The 19,140-nt window shown below is 62.7% G+C and overlaps 4 protein-coding genes across 4 annotated transcripts; 1 reads left to right on the top strand and 3 right to left on the bottom strand.

Annotated features, from left to right (window-relative positions):
• Window positions 1–3: 3 nt before the first annotated feature.
• On the bottom strand, window positions 4–4,453 carry CHLRE_09g396800v5 (uncharacterized protein). The gene is made up of 7 exons (XM_043065819.1): window positions 3,919–4,453; window positions 3,356–3,556; window positions 2,910–3,062; window positions 2,562–2,641; window positions 2,255–2,321; window positions 1,756–1,920; window positions 4–1,482 (listed from the first exon to the last, which is right to left on the bottom strand). The coding sequence occupies exons 1-7, from the start codon at window positions 4,159–4,161 to the stop codon at window positions 1,141–1,143; spliced, it is 1,251 nt and encodes a 416-aa protein (XP_042920888.1). The 5' UTR covers window positions 4,162–4,453; the 3' UTR covers window positions 4–1,140.
• Window positions 4,454–4,507: 54 nt separating this feature from the next.
• CHLRE_09g396850v5 (uncharacterized protein) lies at window positions 4,508–7,839 on the bottom strand. The gene is made up of 6 exons (XM_043065820.1): window positions 7,466–7,839; window positions 7,241–7,309; window positions 6,749–6,850; window positions 6,375–6,451; window positions 5,873–6,002; window positions 4,508–5,396 (listed from the first exon to the last, which is right to left on the bottom strand). The coding sequence occupies exons 1-6, from the start codon at window positions 7,700–7,702 to the stop codon at window positions 5,268–5,270; spliced, it is 744 nt and encodes a 247-aa protein (XP_042920887.1). The 5' UTR covers window positions 7,703–7,839; the 3' UTR covers window positions 4,508–5,267.
• Window positions 7,840–7,939: 100 nt separating this feature from the next.
• Window positions 7,940–12,725, top strand: CHLRE_09g396900v5 (uncharacterized protein). The gene is made up of 10 exons (XM_043065822.1): window positions 7,940–8,527; window positions 8,875–9,036; window positions 9,271–9,343; window positions 9,496–9,583; window positions 9,884–10,028; window positions 10,304–10,417; window positions 10,749–10,871; window positions 11,189–11,350; window positions 11,662–11,820; window positions 12,005–12,725. The coding sequence occupies exons 1-10, from the start codon at window positions 8,360–8,362 to the stop codon at window positions 12,200–12,202; spliced, it is 1,392 nt and encodes a 463-aa protein (XP_042920886.1). The 5' UTR covers window positions 7,940–8,359; the 3' UTR covers window positions 12,203–12,725.
• Window positions 12,726–12,973: 248 nt separating this feature from the next.
• Window positions 12,974–19,029, bottom strand: CHLRE_09g396950v5 (uncharacterized protein). Its single transcript, XM_001694559.2, has 7 exons — window positions 18,106–19,029; window positions 17,470–17,692; window positions 16,829–17,079; window positions 16,208–16,567; window positions 15,802–16,062; window positions 15,409–15,641; window positions 12,974–15,202 (listed from the first exon to the last, which is right to left on the bottom strand). The coding sequence occupies exons 1-7, from the start codon at window positions 18,511–18,513 to the stop codon at window positions 14,746–14,748; spliced, it is 2,193 nt and encodes a 730-aa protein (XP_001694611.2). The 5' UTR covers window positions 18,514–19,029; the 3' UTR covers window positions 12,974–14,745.
• Between the last annotated feature and the right edge of the window lie 111 nt (window positions 19,030–19,140).

Here is a 19,140-nt window from a genome sequence, read left to right as displayed (position 1 = left end):
TGTGTGGATGTCTGGTTACACGATGGTGCGCACGATCTTTGCGTGTCTTCCTGCCTCACGAAAACCGGAGGCCCGGGCCGGGTAGTCCATTATAACCCCAACATATGATGGCGTTCTACTTATTGTTCTCCCCTTGTAGGGGGCACGTTCCTACTCCCTACGCTCCCATATGGAGTTGAGTAATGCGACAAAACTGACTGGCTCAGATTTTAGCATCAATGAGTAATTCCATGATCAACCGACCGCGAGATGACCGCAAGATGAGCACGGGCCCGGTATCAACACGCATCAACATGCCGCGCACCATTCCGTTGCGCTTTTGCCGCCTACTACATGACTGAGGGACTATGACTGCGTCCCTACTTGCATACACAGGTACTTTAGACACTAGAGACAGCACCCGCGCTAAATGGTCTCGTAATGTATGCCTCAACCACGCGTTCCTCGCTCTCTGCCTGCCAGTTGCCAGGATCCGTTCCCCAGCAGGCCCGCTCATTCGCCCAGACGCTCCCATGACATCTGCGCTCAGGAGCGCCTGTCGTGCGGGACTACCAAAACCAGCCGCGGCGTGTCACAGCCAACACTAGGACAAGACAAACACCCATGAACCTGAATACTGATGGAGCATTGGAGCCCACGATTGGAGCCCGACCATGTGATGTGTTGATGCATTGAATGCGGAATTGCTAACCCCACGCGCCTGGTCTAGTCAGGTGCACAGACGATCATGCAATGACCGTAATGCCATTTACTAAGATCCCACTAGCACAGTGGAATAAGACATCCAAATAATGGCAGCAGCTGAATGCGGCGATGCGCGTGCGTGGCCGTGTCAGACGGCTGCCGTGGCGTATCGCTGCGCACGACCTTCGCACCCCTTTTATTCGCCTTGAGGCTTAACTTTGTACACTGCGTCACATTAACCTAAACTCTCTGTTGCTTTATGGCTTCTTAGCAAATCCAACGGTTCCAATCCGCTGGCACCCTCACCTTTCCAACCTACCGCATCGCCCACCGGCCAAATCGCCAGGCCAGGCCAGGCGCCTCTCGTCCGACTCCAGTCTCGCCCACCACCCGCCGACCTCGTAGCATCCTGCTCAGCCTAGCATTGACAAAGCACACACTCTGTCACACTCCCAATCACATGGAGTACTCGGACGCGTCCAGAGGATACAGCGCACGCCCCGTGAAGCGCACCCATTCCACCACTGTGCGCTGCGACGCACCCGTCGGCGGCGCGTTCAGAGAGATCCGCACGCCGCCCACCGCGCTCCTGCGCAGCGCCTTGGGCAGCTCCGCCTGGCTGCCGCCCACAGGCACCGCCTCCGCCAGACCGCTGCGCCTGCGGGGGACTGCGAGCGTGAGGGTGCCGGGGCAGGGCGTGATGTCGGCGGACTCGTTGAACAGGGGGGGGCCCAGGAAGCCGGTCCGGGGCGCGGGCGCGCCGGAGATGTTGACGGCGGGCCACGGCAGCAGCTGGACCTGCGAGCATAGGGTCGGGGTTGGGGTGGGTTACACATACCGTTTAGGAAGGAAAGCGGAGCACCCAGAGGGGCCGTGGCAGGGGCAGCGGCAGCAGGTATCGCGGGTTGGTTGCACCGCCAATCCAAGCACGGTGTCCACATTTGCCCGTGGCAATCTTGCTGACCAAGGCAACTACCAGCCCCGGCCTCCTTTATATGCACACCAGGCGAGGCCCAACCACCCTGCCACGGCGCGCCCATCCATCTGCAACCCAAGCCGCAATCCACTCACGGTCTTGACGGCCGGCGCGTTGACCTGGCGGATGGCAATGGTGGCCAGCTGCACCGGGTCGCGGAAGTACAGCGTGACGACGTAGGGCGCCGTTGTGGCGCCCCAGGCGCGGGAGCAGGCGCCGCAGGTGGGTCGCGTGAAGCAGGCCGTCTTGTTGCGCCACACCTGCAGAAGCAGGAGCAGCAGCGGCGTCAGAAGCAGGGGCGGGAGCTGGGGGCGTGTCAGGTATACGGTGCATCGTGTCACGCAACGGGTCACGGTGGATGTAATGGCCAACAGGACGGCCACAGTGCGACGCGCAACAAGGTTTCAGCCGGGTGCTGACACTTACACATGCACATGTACATATGTACACGGCCTTACACATACCCATCGCACATGAAGTCCACCAGCACACGGCCCATGGCTCTGTCCACGCCCGCTACCCGCCCTGTCGGCCCTATCCCCTCTGCCTCCGACCCCCCTACACGTGTCGCTCCAATAACCCTCATGCACGCACCAGGTTGAGTGGCGTGCCGTCCAGCCGCTCCTCCAGGAAGTCCGAGTCGTCGTACCACACCACCTCCCTGCAGGGAGGGGAGGAGAGGTGAGGGAGGTTAGCACACACAAAACACACAGGGGCAGACAGGCGTGTCAGCGGCAGCTCCAACAGACCGACCCGCCATGTCTCACAGTCAACGCGGCCAGGCTGTCCTCCGACCGCTCCCAGCCCCCACCTCCACCCCGGCACTTTGGTTTAGTTTGGGCAGGTATTTACAACCCACCCCGGCACTGGCTCTCCCCGCATGTCCGCATCCCCCTCTTGCCTGCTCCGGCCCGGCGCGCCCGGCGCCAGCATGGAGTCGAAGTAGGCAAACAGCTGTGGCGCCAGCGGCGGCTGGCCCCTCTGTGCAGGGGAGGAAGGAGAAGAAGGGGTTTACGATACGGGGTCACGGGTCACGAGAACCGAACCCAAAGGTGAGGACATGGGATGGCGCGTGTCTAAAGTGTACATATCCGCCCGCGCTCTGTGCCCGTGACCGCATTGCCCTGCCGCTGCAGTACGCTGCATCCCCCGGCTCGTCGGGCTTTTTAATTGCAATAAGACCTCATCGTTGGCTCCGGCATACAATCCCCCTGCCCTCAAGCCTGAAGCGCTGGCCACGCCGCCTCACCAGGGCCGCTGCGCCCGGACGCGGCGAGGGTGGCGGGGATGCGAAGAAGCCGACAAGCACCCCCGCGCTCCGGTCAACGCCGTTGACCGCCACGGAGGCAGCCCCCAGCGCCGTAGCCAGGGCTGTGAAGTCCCAGGCGGCGTGGGCGCCGGGCTGCATGATGAGGGTGTCGGGCAGGGGAGTCAGGGGGATGCAGGCGTGTTCAAGTTCACACGTCGTCTGAATACATCAGGTCCGAGACCCGGACTCTGGACTGGAAAATCACTTGCAGCCCGCACATCTACCCACCTTCACGCCCACCCACCCACCCATTCATCCATCCATCCACGTGCACACCCAAATGCAGTCATCCTGACACAGAGTACCACCCCGCGACACAGCGCCTTCCGCACACATACACACACGTCACACGCGCCCCTCCCCCATCCCTTCCCTTTCTCCCCCACCTGCGTATCCAGCACGTCAAACGTCGCCAGCAGCGCCACAGTGGTTCCCGCGCCCGACTGCAGCAACTGCCGCCTGCTGCTACTGCCGCTGCTACTGCCGCTGCTGACTGCCGCCACGGCTAGGTCCAGGCTCGACAGCTCCCGGGTGCGGCGGCGCACGCCCACCGCCTGCTGCTCAATGGCGAAGGAGCGGACTACCACCTGCGGGGAAGGGGGGGGGGGCGGGCACGGCGGTGGTGGCATGCGGATGTGGGCGAGTGGTGCAAAGTGTGGATATGAAACGCTTGGTGCGGCGCCATACTGGCGGGCGGCAAGCCGCACAAGCACCGTGCAGCTGGCAGCGATTGCGTGCGGACTAGGCCGGGCTGCGCTGTTAGCATTTTTGCAGGTACAGCGTAAAGGAAGCAGTCACGGAAGCAGCCGCGAGAGGCGGGGGACTGCCTAGCAGCCGAGAGTGGGAGTCCGACGGCCCACCCCCGCCGAACACTGAGGACCCGACGTTCCGACGCAAGGGAGGCCAGGCTCTAACAATGCCAAACCGGCAGCCATTTATGCTCGCGCACCTGGTTCAGTGGCACTTCCAGGAATGTGCTGGCACGCTGCGCTAGCTGTGCTTGCCACGCACCGACGACTGCTTGGTTGATGGCGAAGTCATCGCTGACTCCAAATATGGACGCCAAAGAGCTTCCCTCATAGCGCGCCGTAAGGTTATACAGCGCTGCTGACCCTTGGCCATGGGCGAAGCTCAGAAGGCACGCCCCGACTGCCAGTAGTAGTGCCGCAGCTGGCACACGTATTAAACGCATATCTGTATCTTATGCAGATGCTGGCGACACTAAACAACGTAAATTAACAAGCCTCGGCAGGTAATTTTGCGCTGAGCTAGGGCCTTCACACGGCCACCGACGTGTTCTTAGAGTGTACTAGGTGATTGTGATCGACTAGAGCCGTCCGTCGAGTTCTGGAGCGTGAGTTCAGAAGTTACTCGGGAGTTGTCGTCTGCGCTTAGCTCCTGGTTGTCAAACCGATACTACGATCCTCGACGAGCAATATCGGTTCTTATATTATCAGCAGAAAGGCCGGCGCCCGTAACTGGTCGGCACCTTCACTCGCGTGTGCACCGCTGATATTTGAGGAACATCGCCAGTGCGCGCAATAGTACGTAAATACAATGTATGCATTATCAAATGCCAGAACTAGTTATCTGCAATTGTCATGGCCGCCCCATTGGCACGGCGGTTGGCGCCATTTGCACAACCCGCGCTTCCAAGCCAAAGCCCCCACCGTGGCATTCAACGCAAACTTTGAAAGCATCAATGGATTTCTGTTGGAGTCCATCATCCCTGGAGGCTGCGCCATCGTAGGGAGCAAAGACTGTGCCATGACAGCTCCATTGACACCCAGAACTCGCCACGTCGCAACTCGCTCCCTTGCCCCGACGGGCAAATTTGTCATGGCACCCTCACGCAGTGGGCGATGGAGCCTGCATGTCGCAATCACACAACCACGTTCCATTCTGATTAACTTACATTTCTCTTTTGACAGCCGAACCCGTGCATGGCCTTGGTGTTCGTACCGATTCTGCCCGGCTCGCTGCTGCAGACGCGTGCTGCAGGCGCGCCCGTGACGGCGGAACCCTCTCCCCCCTCCCCCTCCCCTCCCCCTCCCCTCCCCTCCCCGCCTCCTCCCGCACACACACACACATACATACGTAGATCATATACAAGCCATGACCATGAATTCGTCTCACTGCCAAGCTCGCCTACGGCCATTAAAACACCGCACCGCCGCGCAAGTTCCACTCCAACTGCCAGCTTAGGTACCTGGAATTCTGCAATTACTCCCTCGTCAGCAGGTCCCGTTGGTAACCCCCCGATCTTTCGACCTCTCTCGTAATCTCATCATGCAAAGTTTAATCGCGCGCAGGTGCGGTGGCACCGCCGCCCGCCGTGCCGCCTGCCGCGCCTCCAGCCGCATATCCGGTCAGCTGCACGCCCACCGTACGCGGTCGCGGCCCGTCCAGCTCCACCAGCAGTACGGACTGCGATGTTGGAAAGGGTGGCGCGAAATTATGTGCATAATTGTGTGTTTGTGAGTAAAGTACATGTGTTTGGGTGCGTGTTAAAAACGAAACGAGAGCCCGCCCAGCCGGCGCCGGAGTTACTACGCCGATACGTACCGAATTACCCTGTGTGTGTGTGTGTGTGTGTGTGTGTGTGTGTTAAAGAGCACAAGGAAAACGTTGCGCAAAGACAGTGTATGCGATGCAGCAAAGCGACGGTTTACGTGTGTGTGTGTGTGTGTGTGTGTGTGTGTGTGCGCTTCGGCACGTATGCAGGTGTGCTGCGTGCAGCCTCTCGCCGAGGCCATGGCCCCCTCACTGACATGCGGCCTGCCGCAACCCGCATGCAATCGCAAGCTCTCTGTGCCCACCCACATTCCCAGCTCCGGCCCCGACTTCCAACCATCTCCGTAAACACAACACCAGCTCCACACCGCCCCCGCCCCCGCGCCCACCTGCCACGTGCCCAGCGCCAGCCTGCTGCCGCTGACGGGTATGGCGAGTGTGTTGCCCAGCACCATGCTCAACAGGTGGCTGTGCGCGTTCTGGGGCTCCTGGCCGGCCCAAGCAGCCCAGCCGCCGGGCCTGCGCGCGCGTGTGTGTTACTGTTAAAAGCGTAAGAGAGGGGGTGCGTATGCGCATGCATGCGCGTCTATGCGTGTGTCCCGTGTGTCTGTGTGTGCGTGTGGCTGCATGTCGCATGTGTGGTTGCAGGGAGCACCGTGCGGTCCATCTGGGAAGCCCAACGCCCTCCAGATCGGGCCACAGCGCACACAAACATGGGCGCCCCCCAAAACGAAGAAACAAATAGCACCCGGTCCACGCACATAACTGCTATCCCCGATATGAACCACAGGCACCCATACCCATACCAGCACCCACACTCCCCCACCAGCAGCCACAGTCCCACACCGTTACCCATTTTCCTCGCGACCACTAGTGCTGCTTTGCGCTCACCAGTCCTCGGGCGCGGGCCGCAGGTGCAGGTCGTTGTGCAGGTAGGGCGCGGAGGCGGGAGCCAGCTTGGACAGGAACTGATAGGGTCGGGCGAGGGCGTGCGGGGGCGGTGGCAGCAGGAGTTGGTGGGGTGAGGGAGGGAGGGGAGGGTCGGAGCCGTTGCGGGGAAGGAGGCTGTCACACGGGGGGACCCTCACTGCAACACTCGCAATAGGCTGCCCCACTCAGCCCAGTCGCGCCTGCGCCGCCCCAGCATCGTCCTGTCCCGTCCTGCTCGCCTCCGGAAACTGCGTCCAGCGCATCCCGACATCCCAAGAGACATCCCAACCCCCACACGCATACGCACCCGCCAACCACACGCCGCCGCACCCCACCTGGCGCACGTCGTCCATGAGGCGCGTCTCGTTCTCGTTGATTGTGACGGCGGTGGTGGTGTGGCGTGACAACACGTTCACAGTGCCCTCAACCAGACCCGACTGAGAGGGGGGGATAAGCCGTTCATGGGAGGGGGGTGGGTGTAAGTACCAGCCCAAATTAAACCAAACCAAGAGAAACTAGGGGGGTAGCGCCGGCATATGACGGAAACGGGTGGAAAGGGGGTGTTGACGGGGAAACACATGTGCAGTCGTGAACAGGACTGCGCAGCGACCCCTTCCTCCCGGGCCCGCTGTGCGATATGAATATATGATACAAGCGCCCTGGGCATTTCGCCAGACATGATACTGTATGGACCCTAAAACAACTAGTCCCAAGTCACGCCAACAGCACGCGCGCGCATGCCACACACGTTCCTACCCCCTCTACGACCACGCTCTCTCCCTGTGCTTGTTTTGCACGAACCCGCTCCGTGCCATCCTCCATCCCACCTGCGACACAAGTTCCCGGATCTGCGGCGTCACGTCCACCAGCGCAATGCCGGGCGGAGTGGCGGCCACCTGCGTGTCATGCAGCGCCATCATCAGGAAGTAGTTCAGGCAACTGAGTGGGAGGCGCAAGTCGCTCACAGCACGCATCGCACCAGGGCACCTGCTGCGCAGCCACCGCCACCCGCCGCCCCCACCCCCATGCGCTCGTGTCGGACCCATCTCTACCTCCAGTTGGTGGTAGTTGAAAATGAGGCGGTGTGTGGCCGCCGACACCGCGGGCGGCTGAGAGGCCGAGATGCGGACCTCTGTGGAGGTGCCGGGCGGCTCATGAGGGAGGGCGTCCGCGGCGACGAGGCGGGGGGCAAGTCTCTCGCCACCGAACGCGTGAAGAACGCGCTTGTGCCCCGGCGCTGCCACGGCCGACCGCCTCGTGCTAGCCACTTGTCGCTTGTTGCTTAGCATGTTAAGGCGGCGCAAGGGAGGCAGACCCGGCGAGAAGGGTTTGGTGGATGGTGCAAGCGCAGAATGCAAGCGCTCACCCAGTCCCCTAGGCCAGCCGTGAACGCCGATCTCCCGTGCTATGATTATGGGTAGGGCGCTCGGTTGTGCAATGGCACATATGATCCTGCTCTGATTGACACGACTGCGACCAGCGTCTGCAAGTCGCCCGCTATTGTCGATTCATCTCCACAAAAGTCATTATAAACACGATATTACAACTGGTCCTGTCGTCGCTGGCACAAGTTGTACAGCTTGTCGCGTTTTCCAGGCAGTCCTTTGTTGTTGGACAGTTTCAGGTCGAGGGTCGTTGCTAAGGGCATTCATAAGAAGTATCATACGCACTCAAACAGACCGTGACGGAGGGCCACTACGCGGGAGCTGCTCGCCTGTTGCACGCATCGGCCACAGCAGCACACCTTCAGGAGCTAGCTGATTTTAACATCATAAGCTGCTGGGCCTGTCGATGGACGCTGTTGCGTTGACCCTGGAGGATGCGACCTGAACCTGCGACAGCGCGGGTCCACGTGTGCTAAACCTTTTGTATAGTTTCTGCGTCGCGTGGAGGCCGGTGTCGTTAGCGTGGAGCTTGAACCGTCGGCACAACGCACACAGCTCAGCATGGACGCGGGTCTTCCGCCCGCGTCGTCAATGCGCTTCTCGCTCGCTGAGGCGCAGCCGCTGCTGCAGTCATCCACCCTCCTTCCCCCTCAGCACTTTTCGGGGAACCCACTCGACCGCACATACGATAAGCGGCGCAAGTTTGACGGCACCTCCAAGCAGGAGGAGGTGCGTGGGCAGGGTGCAGCGGTGGGGATGGCAGCGGCAGGGATGGCAGCGGCGGGGCTGCTGGCCAAGAGTTTCGGGGTGCAGAGGGTGCATTCCTGAGATCAAGCAGGAACGGCTGCAGAAGGGACTGATGTGGCGGGCTCGCCTGCCGGATACTGCAACATAGCCTTCACGTCACGGCCGGCGTGTTAGCACCACCAACCACACGCAGACACACGCACGCCCTGCTTTCAGAGGCAATAATTAACCACGCCAGGATGGCATGCCACAAGCCCTTCACCCGCTGAGCTCTCCTCTCTCGCACCCAATGCCTTCGTCCAACTACCGTATGTCCTTACCTGCCGCAGGTGAGCCTGGTGGTAGTGGCGGCGCGGGAGGTGTGTATCCGGGAGTCGCCGGGCGCTGGCGGCTCGGCGTCCTCCCAGAGCGGTGCCTTCGGCGGCGCAGGGGCCGGCGGCCAAAACACCAGTGCCGGCGGGGCCAGCGTTACGGCGGCAGCGGACCTGCAGGTGCGGGCTGATGTCGGAGGTCCAGGGGGCCCGCGGTGTGTTCTGGCAGCAAGGCGCGGGGATGGGGTTTCGGCCGTGGGTTTCGGCCACCGGTCGCCAGAGCCGCCAGAGGCTACTAGAACTGGCTGCGTGCCTCTCCCGTTGGTCTGGGCCCCAGTATGACCCTTCCAAGGCCACATGTAGCGGCTGACGAGGGCGACGCCGACTTTGTCAACATGCCTGCGGGCGCCTCAGGCGCTGCTGCTGAGCGCCACCGACCCGGAGCTGGACCTCAACAGCGAGAGCATCTGCCTCACATGGGTGTACGGTGAGCGAGCGACGGAGCGTGTGTGGCCAGGGTCCGTGTCGTAGGAGGTCAGGGGCGTGTCTGGGGCACGTGTTGTTGTTCAAAAAGGACATGGCGGTTGCCCAGGCCTGCCATCGCAGTGCAGAACCAACCAACCAACCAACTCTAACCAGGTGACGTGGCGTACCAGCTGCCGCTGTACCTGCTGGGGCAGGACCGCACCGAGCGTTGGACGTTTGCGCTGGACGTGAGCGACTGCAGGTGCGGCACTGCGGGTTACTGCTGGGCAGCGGCTGGACTGCCGCCTGGGGCATGGCGCATGGGGTGGAGTGGGATGCGTTGGGCGTAGAGCTGCTGAGCTGAATCTTTGGATGACCGCTCGGCCGTATCGTGCGCCATGTTGGAATTATGGCTCCATGCTTCTTGCGCGCGCATGCAAACTTTCTAGGGCGATCGGGGCTCGGGGGGCGGTTGGGCGGCACGCCGCCTTGCCGCCAGGTGCAAGCACCTCACTTGCCCCCGGTCGCGGTGCGTCTGTGCCACCCCTCCTGGTCGGTTCAGGTCAGCGTTCCTGGACTTCCTGCGTGAAGGCTGCGGCCTGGGGTCGGGCGTGGCGCTGTCGGACCTGCGGGCGGCGTTGCCGCAGCTGAGTCGGGACGCGGCAGCCATCGCGGGGCAGGCCACCTCGCTGTCGCAGTGGCACCAGGTGGGGGTAGAGCTGGGGCGGGGCTGGGGAGGGAGGGCTGGAGAACGAGGCGAGGGAAGGGAAAGGGAGGGGAGGAGAGGCATGCACGGATGGGTTGGACAAGCACCAGGATGGGTGGGGACGAGGGCGCCACGTCGGCAGGGCGAGCCCCAGTTGTGTCCGGACACCGTATGGGTTGCAGCCTTGCAGGGAACTTGGCATGGTTGCATACTAACTTGCCATGGCGCAAGCTCTGACCTTGCCTATTTTCCCCCGCTTGATATTTGCACACGCAGAGCCACAAGTTCTGCCCCCGCTGCGGCTCGCCCACCGCCCCCGTGGAGTCGGGGCTGCGGCGGCAGTGCGTGTCGGAGGCGGGCCACAAGCAGTACCCGCGGACAGACCCAGTGGTGGGTGTGGGTGTGGGTGTGGATGGGGGCGTGACTGGCTGGCTGCGAGGGCCAGCGCGGGAATAGCTTGGACGGCGCTCATGATGGGTTGTGTGCAACCACAGTGCTGGTACCAGGGCGTCGCCGCCACCTGTGGGCAAGGTTGCGGTGCTTCCCTCCTCCAGGCATCGGACCAGGCATCCTCATGCTCCTCTTCTCGTCCCTTGCTCCCTTTTCGTCCCTTGTATCATTGCTGCCTTAGGACTCAAAGTAGGAGCAGGGCCACTTGGACTCGAACCCATGTAACAATGTTGTTGTTATTGTCCCTTGCTGCTCCGCCCCGCCCCGCCAGGTGATTATGCTGGTGGAGAGCCCGGACGGCCGGCGCGCGCTGCTGGGCCGCAACCGCAAGTTCACACCGGGCATGTACACCTGCCTCAGCGGCTTCGTGGACCAGTGCGAGAGCGTGGAGGAGGTGAGGGTGGACGTGGCTGGCTGGTGCGACGGGGGTTGCGCGAGCAGGGGGATATGCGTTCGTGGAAGACGGAGTGATTATGCGGGGTGGTAGGATGGCCTGGGCGCAGTAGGTAAGAAGCATTGCGCAGGCGCAGGGGCTACTGCGGTTCCTGGTTACTTGGTGGGGCTAAATGACTTCAGATCTTACAGGACCGCCGACCCAGTCACAGCTTGGGTGGCGATTGCTGCCGAATGGGATCCGCAAACCCCATCACCACGCCATGCTCCTGTCGCCACCCCCCCTGCCTCCATCGTTGTCGTTCCTCCGGGCTCCAGGCTGTGCGGCGCGAGGTGTTTGAGGAGTCGCGGGTGCTGGTGGCCGGTGTGGCGGTGGTGGGCAGCCAGCCCTGGCCCGTGGGCCGCTACGGCGGCTGCGAGCTCATGCTGGGCTGCATGGCGCAGGCGCGCAGCTACGAGGTGCTGGTCAACACGGACGAGGTGAGGGGGGGCAGGCAGGGGCGGGGTGAGGGACAGGGTGAGGGTGCGGGGCGGGGTGCGGGGCAGGGGCCAACGGGCGGGCGGTCGTGATGATGTGCCGAATGGCGGTGCCCCTTGCGCTGGTGCCCCTTGCGCTGGTGCGTTGGCTTATGGTGGGAGGTGCATGTCAAGGTGCAGGGTTGCCGGATGCACGCGCGCGCCGGTGGCCGTTTAATCCGGCGCCGAGCACTTCATTCCATCACTTCCCCCGGCTGCGCGCAAGCGCTGCATCACGACGTGCATGTGCCATGTACCCACAATGGCACATGCAGATGGAGGACGTGCAGTGGTACGACAAGGACGAGCTGAGGGCGGCGGTGCAGATGTATGACAACGCGGCGGCGCAGTCGGCCTCTGCGGGCGGCGCCGGAGGGGGCGGCGGCGAGGGCGAGGGCGTGGCAGAGGCGCCCATGAGCGTGGCACAGCTGCAGGTGGGTGCTGGGGGCGGGGAGGGATACAGCAGATACCTGCTACATCTGATAACCATCCAATTTGTCGGTGTATTGTGACGTGTGCGCCCGGCTGTCGCCAGGTTGCTCAACCCTCACGTCGGCCGCTGTTGCCCACACGCTGGACTGACTTGCCCCTCGTTGGCGTGTGTTCTTTAATTCGCAGGAAGCCTCTTTGGAGCAGCTGGGTTTCTTTATCCCACCCCCGCTCGCCATCGCACACCACCTCATACGCGCATGGGCGCTGCACGAGGGACCCTGGTTCCCGCCAGGGCCGCCCACGCCGCCTGCGCCAGCTCCGGCGTTGGCAGCGGCGGCAGCAGGCTCGGTGGCGCCTGAGGACGGTGCAGCGGCCAAGTTGTGATCCATGACCGGTGGACATTGAGGGATATGAAGGGGAGGTACCGGTGGGGGCAAGAGACGGACGAGCGGAATCACTATGCACTGCATGCCTGCAGCATGAAAGTTGAGGATGAAGGCACAAAGAATGCAGCATTTGGCTGGATGAAAGCGCGTACGATTAACGGTATACAGTATGCCGTATACCGTAACAGAATCCCATTCACGCGCCTCTCGTCTCTGTAATGTCGCGCTTTGATGACTTCATCGATGTGTGGCTCGACTCGGACTGCAGTGCAGCTCGGACAGACTGGCAGTGGGCAATAGGCACATCAGACAGGGCACGTGGCATATCACGTTGCATATTCTGCGAGAATGGTCGGCGGCTGTGTCTAATGCAGCTGGGCAAGGCAGGCTAGTAGCAAGTCCGAAGGACCCGACTTCTTCCGGCCCAGGCAACTGGTTGCTGGGTGGCGGCCCCATTGGACTGGACCCTTTTGTCAGGCATCGGTGAGGGGTGTGCAGCTTCACTTCCCTAGTTCCCTTTCACTTCAGTGTCAGCGAGCACACCAGAGCTGCTGTCCAGCAACCCTTTTGGACTCGGGTACCGTATCTTCGGTACCTGCCGGCCACCGCCCTCCCCCACACCCTTCCGGCAGGCCGTGGGGCTGTCCCTTGGCGCTATGTCGTGGGCTTACTGGGCTGTCTCGTGGGGCTGAGTTGCCGCTGTGCTGGCCGCGCACGCCATTCAGCATCATCCGCTCGACTTCCTTCGCGGCAAACAGGACCGGGAGTAGCTCCATATGGATTACAATTCAGCAGCACACACCGGTCGGCTCGTTCTGCAGCTTCAGGGACACGCCTTGCCTGCGTCTCCTCAGTGGTACACTGCTCTTGTGTACTCTCTACCCGTCAGGGACACGTTGAGCTTGATACAGTGGAGTCAAAACCGTTAAGCAGACGAACTTCTGAGGCCCCACCCCCTGCCCCACTCCACCGGCCAAACCAGTGCCCCGCACATGACAAAAAAGTGTAATGTATTGCGTTCACACAGCGCCGCCACCGACGCGGCAGCCGACGTGAATGAGCGCCTAAGTATCTCGTGGCCAATCCGTCCACGGGGGCCAACCACCCCCGCCTTGCCACTATTAGCCGCATGTACGGCTTTGTTTGATTCCCCAAGTTCAATCACGTACACCTGAAATTGGTACACCGCCACTGCCTGCGACGGGGCTGTTGGTCGCAACCTGCACCCCGTTTACAGCCCTTGCAGCGGTACATGCTGCCCATCCACCTGTATCTTGGATGCCGCAATCTCGGCACCACGCACACCTCCCGCAACCCAAAGTGCGGAGGAACGCGCTTCACACAATATCGCTGCTGCCGAATGAATATGCCGTGCCGATCTCCATATCAAAGCAGCAGGACCCAGCACCAGACAAATGCGCCACGGAATCCCCCTGACAGTCGTACCAGGATTGAATTTCAGGAGTTAGCTCGTCACCATTGCAGCAGTAAGTGCCTCTCATGTGCTCTGGACCAGTGTCTCGCATGCATGGCCGTCAACACAAATATGGATACGTCCTAATACCGTACTTCAATGCAACACGGCAGCCGGGGAGCGCGGTCCCAAACTGACCAGGAAATCTCCCTCCCCAGCCGCCTCACACACGAGATCATGATTTCGTGTCAAGAAGCTCCCTCGTATCCGAGGACGGCTGCAGCCTGCAGGCTTCCTGCATCGCCGCATGCCTGTCCCGACCCTCACAGCACGTCGTCAGCGTGCGGTACGTCACCACAGCCTGGCTGTTCCGCAACAAAATGCACATAAAACGCAAAAGCCGTGCGTCAACCAAAGCATCAATGGTGAATCGGTAAAACCATCGCGCACCAGGACGCAGTCGCACACACCCCGCATCAATATCAACAGGGGATATCTCCGTCCCGCTCCGCCCTTCTCATCCCAATCTACACCGTCTGCGCATTCACGCGTCTCTCACTGGTGCAACAGCAAAGCCGTCTTTCTACTCCAACGCCTGCCAGTTCACATCAAACACAGAAGACCAATCGCGTCAGGCCTGAATATGTAGCTTGTGAATCACACGCCTGCATAACATTACGAGTTGGTCACATCACACAACGAGGGCCGTGCAGGCTCACAGCGGCCCTGAACACGTCAACTGCAAGGCCACACGTAGCACACGCAACCCAATCATGAAGAGCTGGGCACAGCACCTCTTACGGCGCACGCGACGCGGGGACAGAAGCCCGCAACACGATTCTCCTGGAAACGCCCCGGGCTGCAACCAGGCATGCAGCACCGCTGCCGCGGCCTTGGTGCTGGGCGAGCTGATCGACATGGACCCCCGAGCAGGGCCCGTTGCGCGGGTCGGTGGTGGGGGGGAAGGAGTGGCCCCGCACTGCGGCCGAGCACAATCTGGCGGACCCAAACCTGTATACGCACGTATTCTCAAATCCGCCCGCATTTCCTGAGTTATGTTGGTACAAACGACCATCGCAGCAGCTCCAACGCGCCCTGGGCCAGTAAGGCGCTCAGCCGGGGAGCGATTAGTACTCGCGGGGCTGGCCCAGCAGCGCGCGCAGTCGCTCCCACACGCCGCCCGGCCCCTCCTCCTCCGCCTCCTGCACCCGGCGGCCGCCGCCAGTCGCCTTGCTCTGGCTCCCACCGGTCGACCGCCGGCTCTGGCTCCCGACAGTGGTGCGCCGGCCGCTGCCCGAGCTGCTGGAGCCGCTGGTCCGGCGCCCGCTGCCAGCGGCGTTCCGGGCGGCGCCGCCGACGCGGCGGCGCACGCTGCCGCCCTCGTCGCCGTCGTCGCCGCTGGCGGTGGCGCTGCTGGTGCCGCGGACCAGGTCGGCCAGGGGGCCCAGCAGGCTGGAGGGCGGCCGGGGCGGCACCTCAGGCACGTCCACCTCCCGCTCCACATCAGTGCCGGCCGAGGGCTTCTGGCCAAAGTCAAAGGCGTCGTCAACGGCCTTCTTGATCGCAGCGATCCGCGACTCAAACCTGTGCAACGAGACACGGTGGCAGGGTGAGAAGGAAAGAGAGGGCGCATTCCGCTGCTCAAAACCGAGTCCGGTTCGGCTGTGTGGCCACGCATGTCATCCGCGATTTGGCGGTGGCGGCCTGGGCCTGTGGCGCGTGATAAGGCACGCACAACCCGCCCCGTTGTCCACATCCCAATGCCCCTGCTCGCACCACCGCACCCGCACCTGAAGGGGCCGTTGTCGGCGGCGTCGAAGTCGATGGGGTCGTTACGCCCCCACAGCGTGTAGACTGCGGCGGCCGTGACCATGAAGAAGGCGGAGGGCAGGAACAGCGCCGCCTCCCAGGACTGCGTCTGCTCAAACAGGTAGCCCACGGACGCCACGCCCAGCAAGCCGGGGACGGCGGCGGTGGTGTTGGTCAGGCCCAGCAGGATGGGCGCGTACTTGGGCGACATGTCCTGTGAGGTAACGGGTGGCGGCCGGGGGCATGGGAGGTGGGCGGTTACGTGGGCGGTTTATATAAGCTGCGGCGGGCGGCGGGAAGGGATGCACACAAGCTCGTACCGTGTCTGCCGATGTTTCCGCCCCTTTCGTGCCCCTTCCCCGGCCCCTCCTCACCTGGTGTGTGCAGAACAGTCCCGCCAGGCTGAAGCTGCTCAGTCCCAGCGCCACCGTGATGGCAGCCACCGTCAGGCCGCTGTCATCCGCGATGGCCGGCGTGCAGGCCGCCAGCAGCAGCGCCGTGGGCACCAGAAAGGCGACGCCCTGCACCAGCTTGCGCACCACCGGCACGCGCACGCCGCGGCTGATGAGCGCGTCGGCCGCGGCGCCGGCCGCGGCGGAGGCGGCAATACCGGCCAGAGGCGGCAATAGCGCGGTCTGCGACGGGGGCCGGTGAACATGATGTTTGGTGGGGTCTGGAGGAAACCTGGCGCGCTTCAGGTGCGCTGTCGCCGGCTACTACATTGAACGCTATGAACACCCCACCCTACCCAATCCTCAATGTTTTCCGGTCCCGGCGCACCTGGGACGCATGCAGCAGGTCCACAGACAGCGTGTCCACAAAGTAGGTGGGCAGCCAGGCGAGCATGGTGTAGTGGAACCAGTTGTTGGCGAAGTGTGTGTAGGCCAGCGCCCAGACCGGGGTGCTCCGCAGGAAAGCGCGCCACGGCATCGGCGGCGGCTCCGCCGCGGCAGCAGCTGCCGCCGCCGCGGCGGCTGCCGCGCCTGCGCCCCGGTTGGCCACCGCCTTGTTGGTCACGACTACGGAGGAGGAGGCGGACGTGACGCTGTTGGCGTCGGTCATGGGCGCGATGCGGCGCGAGTCGGACACCAGGCGGGTGGCGAAGTCGGGCTCCTCAGCCTTGATGCGCGACATGATGCCCTGCAAGAAGGCAGGGCAGAAAGACACGAGGGCGTAAGGACAGTGGGGACGCAGAGGAGGTTTTTAATGCCGGCCCGGTGTTCCAATACAGAGGGCCGCTTGCCTTAGCCCAACTCGAAGGTATACATTCAGCATCGTACACCGCCGCCCTGTTTATTACGCCGCGCCTCCCTACTCTCATCCCACCCCTTCCACTGTCTCTGCTCATCCGCTGCGCCCGCACCCCTCCCCTACTCTCCTCCGCTCTACTCAGGCCCCCACCTGCTCGAACCACAGCCACCACACGAAGCCTAGCGCGCCAAAGGTCACGAACACGGATTGCCAGCCGTAATGCTGGATCAGCCAGGGCGCCGTCAGCAGGCCCAGGATGGAGCCCACGTGGAACCCAGAGAAGACGAAAGTGACGGCTCGGGCGCGCTCGCTGGGCGGCACAGCGCGCGCAATCATGTCGGTGGCAGCAGAGGGCGCCGTGGCCTGGCCGAACCCCACAAAGGCGCGTGACACGCACAGCGCTGCGGAGGATGGCATGGGTTTGGAAAGTTGGGGAAGGTGTCAAGGTTAGCTAGAGGCCTGTCATCACCGTTGGCCTCGTTCGCCCCCTGGCTTGCCTCTGACGGGCGCCCCGCAACTAATCCATTCCGATCCCTTACGTGGCTGCCTGTAAACCACGTCCGTATTACCTGCCATGACATTTCTCCAACCCCGTACCTCTAGCACGCCAGTTGTGTTCCAATCCCTGCCCGCCCTGGGCCTACTACTCCTCTTCGCCCCCGCCCACCTCCCGTGCCCATACCCTATACCTCGCAGCCTCCGCTCCCTTCCGCCCTTGTGAAGATATCACCCCGTTGCCCAATGAACGGCTCCCGCCCCCCCGCCCCCGCCCATCTCCTCATGGCACCCACCCGGCACGCTGGCCGCCACCCACGGCACCACGCCGGTTGCGGCGCTGTACAGTAGCACGCCGGCGGGCAGAATGCGGCGGCCGCCCAGCCTGCTGTTCAGGTAGCCGCCCGGCAGCTGGCACACCATGTAGCCCAAGAAGAAGGCGCTCTGCACCAGGCCCGCCACGGTGGGGCTCCAGCCAAAGTCGCGGGCCATGGGGATGATGCAGACGGACAGGTTGACCTGACAGAGGCAAATGGGAGGGTCAGTGGGGAAAGGGGTTCGGGGACGTGGGTTGGGAGCGCCTGGGAAACTGGGAGTGGCCGGTGCTGTGGTATTGGCGTTGGCGTTGGTGGTGTTGGGTGCGTCGGTGGTTTGCATCCGTATATGGCATGCAGGAGACATGACAGGAACGTAGCGCGGTGATTGAAGATGATGCTGAGGAGATGTGTTGGGGCCGCACAGGGGTTTTGGTTGCCGCGAGGAGGTGGTGGAAGCTGCCCAGAGACTGCCCGTGCCAGCGCATACCCTGCCAGCCCACCAGACTCCCACGCCACTCGCAGCGTGCAGCCCTCCTGCCTAGGCCTGCGAGCGCCCCAAAGTTCCATAATTCTTTGTGGCGCTGCGGCCCTGTCATTTCCCGCCCCTGCTCCCACCTTGTCCAGGTTGCAGATGACAAACGACACTGCCGTGCCCACGATGATTTTGTAGCGGGATGGCAGCGACTCCCACCAGCCCCACGCGAATGCGTTGGTGTCACTAGCGCTGCCATTGTCCGAGCTCAGGTACTCCGCTTCCCGCACTTGCGGCGGCGCCGACGTAGTACTCCGCCCGGAGGTTGTCCGTGAGGCCGAGCCCAGCATGCTGCCGCTGTATCGTCCCGACGAAGTGGCGGGCCCGTCGGCGGGCACCGCCACCAGTCCCGTGCCACCGCTGCTGCTGTGGCCTGAACCACGCCGCCGGGTTATCTTGACTGTGCGCCCCGACTTGGACGACGCCGAGCATACATGCTGCGCCACATGGCCACCCGTCGAAGAAGCCGCACGATGCCCACGCCACAGCATGGAGGTGCCCAGGAATGTACTCAGAACAGCAGGTCGACGCGGCCAAGCCTGGGAGGCCCCAGGACGCGAAGCACCTAGTCCACCAAGTCCACTCTGCACGCCTGGCGTGAGGACCGAGACTGGTTGCACCATCTCGGCGAGTGTGACAACGCTAAAAATTACTAGCACCTTGGCTCAGGGTGTCGGAGGCCAGCTGGAATCGGTAAGTGCCAGCGTCTTGTTCAGTTTCCACGCAAAATATGGAAAGCGCACGTATTGCTTCAATGCGCGAACAGGAGGTTCTGGGCGCTAGCTCAAGAAGGCGACGATGCCCGGCAACTTCAGCCCTTCTTCGCCGAGTTGTGTAAGTTTGACCCGACGTGGTTCGTATAGACAGAATGTAGGTGGGAATCCTAAATGTTTGCAATTGCTCTTTGCCTCCCGCTGACGGCCTCGCGCCAGCAGTTTTGGAGCGAGCAGGTGCCCCATTGCGCCACTACTTGCAGGTCCGCTGCTGGTCTAAAAACAGCAGCTAATACAGCATTGCTTGCTTAATGTTCTGAGAGAGTCTTGTGCCAAGTTCCGCACTGTGGGCCGAGTCATCGCCAGCTGTCTGAGCTCAGCCGCACTCAGCGTCCACGTCTACTG

This window comes from Chlamydomonas reinhardtii, chromosome 9 (genome assembly GCF_000002595.2).
Source record: "Chlamydomonas reinhardtii strain CC-503 cw92 mt+ chromosome 9, whole genome shotgun sequence".
Classification (NCBI taxonomy): Eukaryota; Viridiplantae; Chlorophyta; class Chlorophyceae; order Chlamydomonadales; family Chlamydomonadaceae; genus Chlamydomonas; species Chlamydomonas reinhardtii.
Note: the sequence above shows the minus strand (reverse complement) of the source record. Positions and strands in the feature narration are given on the sequence as shown.